The following is a 7711-nucleotide window of genomic DNA, read 5'->3' on the forward strand; positions in this document are numbered from 1 at the left end:
GGAATGTTTGGAAGAGGACAAAGAGATATACTTGCGGCATTTGAAGGGGGAGTGCATGTCTGACTCTGGTTCTTCAGGTTCTGTTAATGAGGAGGAGAAGAAAAGGATCGATGAAGAATTGCGAGCCTTGAAGGAAAAGGACCTACAGGAACAAATTCAAGCCTCAAATAAGGGGGGACGACCACCAAATAAGCCTGTGAATGAGAGTCAAGGTAAGTTTACTATATTGATGTAGGATTGCATATAATGTTACAAATGTGTACTCTTTAAATGGATGCATTTTTTGGTTTTCTGGATCATATAGTGCTTGATCATGCAGTTCCAAGAAGTGGTGCAAATCCATCAGGGTTTGTTTCATTGACTGCTTTTCGTGAGCAAGAGAGGCTTGGTGTGAGAAGTCAAGTGAATGTATGGACATATGACTATATTCAGTTGGGAAAAGAGTTGCTAGAGCATAATTTCAAGGAGGGCTTTGAAGTCATGAGACAATTTTTCATGAGTCACTCCCTACAACAAAAATTCAGAGGAGGCAAGCCATGTAGTTGGAGCATTGACTTCACTGTCATTGATTTGCCAACAGGTTTGTAAAGACCTGCCCCCTTTTCCAATGGAACCTCTCTCTTGGCACACCTCTTATTTGTAACATTTTTTGAAACTTGCTTTCTATTTTGGCTTGTTTTCTTGGATTGTCTTTTCTCAGGAACTCCAGTTGCAGGCTGTGATGATGGGATTCCTTATTGGAATCAAATTAGTGAGGATCATATAAAGAGTTCTTTGGTGGTGGCCAATGCTGTGATGGATGACTTGGGTTGGGTTTTGGTTATCACTAGTCCTACTCACCTTTCTCTTGTGGAGCGAGTTGCTACTAGGACACGCATGGTTGCCGGATTTCGTTGGGCTTTAAACTCTTCAGAGCCTTACAGCTATGAAACAAGACTAGGAGTGTCTACAAAGGTAATGCTACCATGTACATTTATATTGATGTTTATTAAGTAGCTTGCAAGTTGTTGAAAATAATACTCTCTCTCATTATTGTATTTACATGTAGATGACATTGCTGCATGTGGTGGCCTTCCATAAGGCTGGCCAAAAACCAGTTGTTAACCTTTTGAATGCTCAAAAGGTAAGTTATAAAGTGTAAGGTTTGTGCGGTTTGTGCTATTGTGTTGTGCATTCCTTGAATGGATAATTTAGTTGTGTTTGCTTCTTTTTCTTTTTTGTAGGTAGGACAAGCGTTGGACTTAGACTTCTCCAAAGAGGTCTTGGTCCATTGCTTGCCTTCATTTGCAAGGGCTAAGCGTGATGGTAAGAGTGGAGGTTGGAGGGGCCCACTTGAAAAGAGTGTCCCCCTGATGTTGTTCTTCATGGAGGCCTTATGTCCACATTTAGGCTCAGTGCTTGAGATGGGAGGTGGGACTGGCTCTGTTATGAGAGCTGCTATGCACAGTGCACGATTGTGCATGGTGATTGAGAGAGATGATGAGATATGTACCAGTCATTTGATGCCATTTGTAGATAATTACTATAAAGTCAGCACTGGAACTGCTGACTTGGGTGGTGGGTTTGGAGATTTGCTTGGGGATGATGAGGAGAGTTTGGCAATCACAGATGTTCCACTGGACTAGTGAGTATCTCTATGCTTTGAAAACACCATGGAATTTTGAAATATTCAGATGATAAGGTTCAATGTTTGTTGACCATTTTGTAGTTGTTTGCCTTCTTATGCAGAGAGCATGGCAAGAGAGATGGAGGCAGACACTCGTTATGATCACACTACTCGGCAATCTAAGAAGAGACCAAAATGTTATTTTGTAGATGACATTGCTATTTCAGAATAACTGCAATAATAGGGTTTTTTTTTCCCTTCCATGAATTACGTGTATTGCCTTAAGTTTTGGACATCTTTGCTACAAGTGATTTTAATATTATGTTTTAATTATGCTATTTTGGTCATTTTTGTGCGCACATATAAAAGTGAATTAAAAGACTCACACACATATATACACACACATATGCATGCACACTACACATACATACACACACATACATAGGTCTTATTGCTTGGTAGATCTTATGGTGACAATTAGGTGGATTGCCATGACTACATGTTCAATCTATCTTACAATCTCTCTCTCTCTCTCTCTCTCTCTCTCTCTCTCTCTCTCTCTCTCTCTCTCTCTCTCTCTCTCTCTCTCTCGTTTGTCACCACCTGTAGTTTCAAAGAGAACTATAGTTGGGTGTCGGTCTTCTTTTTCTCGCTCGAAAGAATCTTGCTCGTAACTTTTTGCTCATAGCATTGACGTACTCCTCTAAGCTTATGTGTGTTGACTCATGGTTTTTCTTTTTCATGGGACTATGGACTTACGTCTCCCAACCCGAGAGATGGTTTGGCATGGTTTTTTGAGGTGTTTGGGATTCTTAAGATTTGATGGTGGTTATAAGGATTATTTCTAATCCAAGTTTATGGTGTCTATAAAAGTGATTACATGTGGTTTATTGTTTTTTTGTTGATTTTACATGCTCCAAGCTACCAATTTTCACCATGTAAATGAACAAAATTTATGCAATGGATAAACAAAAAATCACAACTTCCTCACTCTAATTCACGCACAAGCGGCTTATGTTTTTGGGTTAGTTTATTCCACTTTGAATTTACAAATGCTAAGAACAAAATTATGAAATGCATGAATGAAAAATCACTTCTCTTCCTCACTCTAATTCAAGAAGAGGATGTCCTTTGGAGTGGTCTTCTCTCACAAATGGTAGAATGGGGGGAAGAAGCTAATAAAAGAAAGAAAAAAAAACCTACAATCAAACCATCCACCATCAATCCTGCAAGATTCAATAGAGAGCACAAGCAAGCAAGATTAGAGAAGAGAACACGTCTTAAGTATTATATACAAGTTAATGAATGTGTAATGATCATTTTTGAGATTGACTTATATAGGGAAGTTAAAACTTAAGTATTCTATGGTTGTAAGGGAATGAATGTGTAATGTTTATTATGAAATTTGACTTATATAGTCTAGTTAAAAATTAAAAATGGTACAACCACTATTACGAGTCCTAAGTAAGTATGTACACAAATTTCTTAGACCTGCTGCCCTATTGGGCATTAAGCTCGTGGTAAGGCTGCTTTATATTCTTAAGTGCTATCTTGTAAAAACAGGTGCTCGCTCAAGCAAATAAGCTGGCAAAGATCACTTAAAAAAATAAGACGGCAAAGCTCCTTATATGGTATGACATGTGCTAACTCGAGCAAATAAGATGGCAAAGCTCCTTGTGGTGTGATAGGCGGGTGAAACTATGTCCCCCTCCCTCCCTTCCTAAAGGTGACCACATCACCCAGGTTAGTGGTGAAGCTAGCTCCCAAGTTGAAGAGGTGTAGATGGTCCAAGATATAACGTGAAATTGGAATGCCAGGATAAGTAGTAGACTGTAAACTGATATGTGACCTAGATATATGGCAAATTGATGATAATCTTTGGGTAGCCTTGGGGTAGTCAAGGTGGCATAAAGAGGTAGATGTGAAAGAGATTTCTTTCATGTAGGCCTCCTTTCCCCAAGGCTACCCAAAGATTATCATCAATTTGCCATACATCTAGGTCACATATCAGTTTAGAGTCTACCACTTATCCTGGCATGCCAATTTCACGTTATATCTTGGACCATCTACACCTCTTCAACTTGGGAGCTAGCTTCACCAACCACTAACCTAGGTGATGTGGTCACCTTTAGGAAGGGAGGGAGGGGGACATAGTTTCACCCACCTATCACACCACAAGGAGCTTTGCCATCTTATTTGCTCGAGTTAGCACATGTAATACCATATAAGGAGCTTTCCCATCTTAATTTTTTTGAGTGATCTTTGCCAGCTTATTTGCTTGAGCGAGCACCTGTTTTTACAAGATAGCACTTAAGAATATAAAGCAACTTTACCACGAGCTTAATGTCAAATTAGGGGAAGTCTAAAGTGACCTTACGACGATGAGCTTAATGCCAAATAGGGCAGGTCTAAGAAATTTGTGTACATACTTGCTTAGGAATCATAATAGTGGTTGTACCATTTTTAATTTTTAACTAGCCTATATAAGTCAATTTCCATAATAAGCATTACACGTTCATTCCCTTGCAACCATAGAATACTTAAGTTTTAGCTTCCCTATATAAGTCAATTTCAATAATGATCATTACACATTCATTCCCTTGTATATAATACTTAAGATGTGTTCTCTTCTCTAATCTTGCTTGCTTGGATGCTTGCTAGATAGGTTTGATTGTAGGTTTTTTTTTCTTTCTTTTATTAGCTTCTTCCCCCCATTATACCATTTGTGAGACAAGACCACTCCAAAGGACATCCTCTTCTTGAATTAGAGTGAGGAAGAGAAGTGATTTTTTTTTCATGCATTTCATAATTTTGTTCTTAGCGTTTGTAAATTCAAAGTGGAATAAACTAACCCAAAAACATAAGCTGCTTGTTTGTGAATTAGAGTGAGGAAGTTGTGATTTTTTTTTCATCAGTTGCATAAATTTTGTTCATTTACATGGTGAAATTGGTAGCTTAGAGCATGTAAAATCAACAAAAAAAACAATAAACCACATGTAATCACTTTTATAGACACCATAAACTTGGATTAGAAATAATCCTTATAACCACCATCAAATCTTAAGAATCTCAAACCACATGTAATCACTTTTATAGACACCATAAACTTGGATTAGAAATAATCCTTATAACCACCATCAAATCTTAAGAATCTCAAACACCTCAAAAAACCATGCCAAACCATCTCTCAGGTTGGGAGACGTAAGTCCATAGTCCCATGAAAAAGAAAAACCATGAGTCAACACACATAAGCTTAGAGATGTGAGCCGCCATGAGTCAACACGTGAGCTTAGAGACATCCACTATGAGTCTAGAGGCATATAAGACATGAGTCATGAGCCAAGTCTAGAGTTGTGAGTCGTGAGTCTAGAGACGTAAGTCAATAGACATGAGTCTGAAGGTGCGAGTTAACAAACTCGAGTCTGGTCAACCTAATAGTATACCAGTAGGTAGGTAGTTCAAACAATATGACACATGCTTATAGACTCACAGGTTAGGCTCATGCTTACCTATAGACTCATGTCTATAGGCCTTCACATTTTTTTTTCATGATCCAGGCTCACATCTATCATCTATAGACTCATGTCTATAGGCTCACACATTTCTTTTGTATGATCAAGGCTCACACATTTTTTTGTATAACCTAGGCTCACATATATATTTTTATGAAATAGGAATATGATGGGTTTGGTGAGAAAATATTAGTGGGTAATTATTATACTTAACATCCCAATAATTACAAGATTTTTCTTTATTATACTTAACACGTCAATAATTAGTGGGTGATTATTATACTTACACCCCAATAATTATCAAGGACAAGATTTTCTTTGTAATTATTAAACTTACCACCCCAATAATTATAAAGGACAATAATTTTCTGTGTAATTTGTATGACACGGTAGGTGTGTCTTTATTGGTCTTCAAGAACAGCTTTACCAAACACTTTAAATTGATTTTTATAATATTGGGTTTCTTAGAATCACATTAGTACCATACTGTTTGAATTGCTTGGTATACTATTAGGTTGACCAGACTCTCGTTTGTTAACTCGCACCTTTAGAGTTATGTCTACTAACTTGTAAGTCTTATATGCCTCTAGACTCATAGTGGATGTCTCTAGGCTTACAACTCATGTCTCTAAGCTCAGGTGTTGACTCACGGCGGCTCACATCTGTAAGCTTATGTGTGTTGACTCATGTTTTTTTTTTCATGGGACTATGGACTTACATCTCCCAACCCGAGAGATGGTTTAGCATGGTTTTTTGAGGTGTTTGAGATTTTTAAGATTTGATGGTGGTGATTAAGATTTCTAATCCAAGTTTATGGTGTTTATAAAAGTGATTATATACAATTTATTATTTTTTGTTGATTTTACATGCTCTAAGCTACCAAGTTCACCATGTAAATGAACAAAATTTATGCAATGGATAAACAAAAAATCACAACCTCCTCACTCTAATTCACGCACAAGTGGCTTATGTTTTTGGGTTGGTGTATTCCACTTTGACTTTACAAATACTAAGAACAAAATTATGAAATGGATAAACAAAAAATCACAACCTCCTCACTGTAATTCACGCACAAGTGGCTTGTGTTTTTGGGTTGGTGTATTCCACTTTGAATTTACAAATACTAAGAAAAAAATTATGAAATGGATGAACAAAAAATCACTTCTTCCTCACTCTCTAATTCAAGAAGAGGATGTCCTTTGGAGTGGTCTTCTCTCACAAATGGTAGAATGGGAAGGAAGCTAATAAAAGAATAAAAACCTACAATTAAACCTATCTAGCAAGCATCCATCAATCATGCAAAATTCAATAGAGAGCACAAGCAAGCAAGATAAGAGAAGAAAAGAACACATCTCAAGTATTATATACAAGGGAATGAATGTGTACTGATCATTATTAAAATTGACTTATATAGGACAGTTAAAACTTAAATATTCTATGGTTGCAAGGGAATGAATGTGTAATGATTATTAAGGAAATTGACTTATATAGGCTAGTTAAAAATTAAAAATGGTACAACCACTATTATGAGTCCTAAGTAAGTATGTGCACAAATTTCTTAGACTTGCCCTATTTGGCATTAAGCTCATCATAAGGTCACTTTAGACTTCCCCTATTTGACATTAAGCTCATGGTAAGGCTGCTTTATATTCTTAAGTGCTATCTTGTAAAAACAGGTGCTCACTCAAGTAAATAAGCTGGCAAAGATCACTCAAGTAAATAAGCTGGCAAAGCTCCTTATATGGTATGGCATGTGCTAACTCAAGCAAATAAGATGGCAAAGCTCCTTGTGGTGTGATAGGTGGGTGAAACTATGTCCCCCCACCCTTCCTAATGGTGACCATCCAGGTTAGTGGTGAAGAGCTAGCTGCCAAGTTGAAAAGGTGTAGATGGTCCAAGATATAACGTAAAATTGGCATGCTAGGATAAGTGGTATACTCTAAACTTATATGTGACGACCTAGATGTATGGAAAATTGGTAATAATCTTTGGGTAGCCTTGGGGTGGTCGAGGTTGCATAAAGAGGTAGATGTGAAGTAGATTTCTTTCATGTAGGCCTCCTTCTATTGTGGAAGTGGCTTAGTCCCTTCAAAATCATGTGGTAGAGGTAGAAGAAACCCATGCCTTTTGATTAATGGAGCTATCACCACGACCACTATCATGAATGATTTTGGTAGAAGCAACCCATGCCTTTTGATCAATGGGGTTATCACCACGACCACTATTTTGAATGATGTTGCATGGGTAGATGGTGCCCAAACCATGCACGATAGGATATAGAAGTAGAAGTTTTGCATGCATCTTCATTAAAGGCCTCCTTCTATTGTGGAAGGGGCTTGGTGGGCCCTTTAAATTAGGTGCACCTTTTGATTGGCAAAATTATTGCCAAGACTACCATTAAATGATGTTTCATGGGTAGATAATAGTCTCTGGACCATGCACATCATGATATTAATCCAAGATCTTATAGCTTGATGCTTAGAGATTGGGTTTTTTATGGATAATATGTCGACTAGGGTGAGGTTGTGTTTATGTTAAATTAGAGTCAAGGGTGAGGTTATATTCTTTAAAGCGCTTTGGAGGTACTTACATG

General features: G+C 37.5%; 1 protein-coding gene across 2 annotated transcripts; it reads left to right on the forward strand.

Annotated features, from left to right (window-relative positions):
- The first annotated feature begins 1303 nt into the window (after positions 1–1303).
- LOC147621064 (uncharacterized) lies at positions 1304–2085 on the forward strand. Of its 2 annotated transcripts, none has more exons than XR_015269874.1 (2): positions 1304–1624; positions 1729–2085. XR_015269874.1 is itself a non-coding variant. In XM_086824475.1 (2 exons), the coding sequence occupies exons 1-2, from the start codon at positions 1353–1355 to the stop codon at positions 1836–1838; spliced, it is 402 nt and encodes a 133-aa protein (XP_086680601.1). In that variant the 5' UTR covers positions 1304–1352; the 3' UTR covers positions 1839–2085. The 2 variants fall into 2 exon arrangements, 1 of the variants encoding a protein (XP_086680601.1); XM_086824475.1 differs by having other exon boundaries at positions 1709–2085.
- Positions 2086–7711: the final 5626 nt, after the last annotated feature.

The sequence above is a fragment of the Cibotium barometz genome, chromosome 30, assembly GCF_041138505.1.
Source record: "Cibotium barometz isolate CiBa-2024 chromosome 30, ASM4113850v1, whole genome shotgun sequence".
Taxonomy (NCBI): domain Eukaryota; kingdom Viridiplantae; phylum Streptophyta; class Polypodiopsida; order Cyatheales; family Cibotiaceae; genus Cibotium; species Cibotium barometz.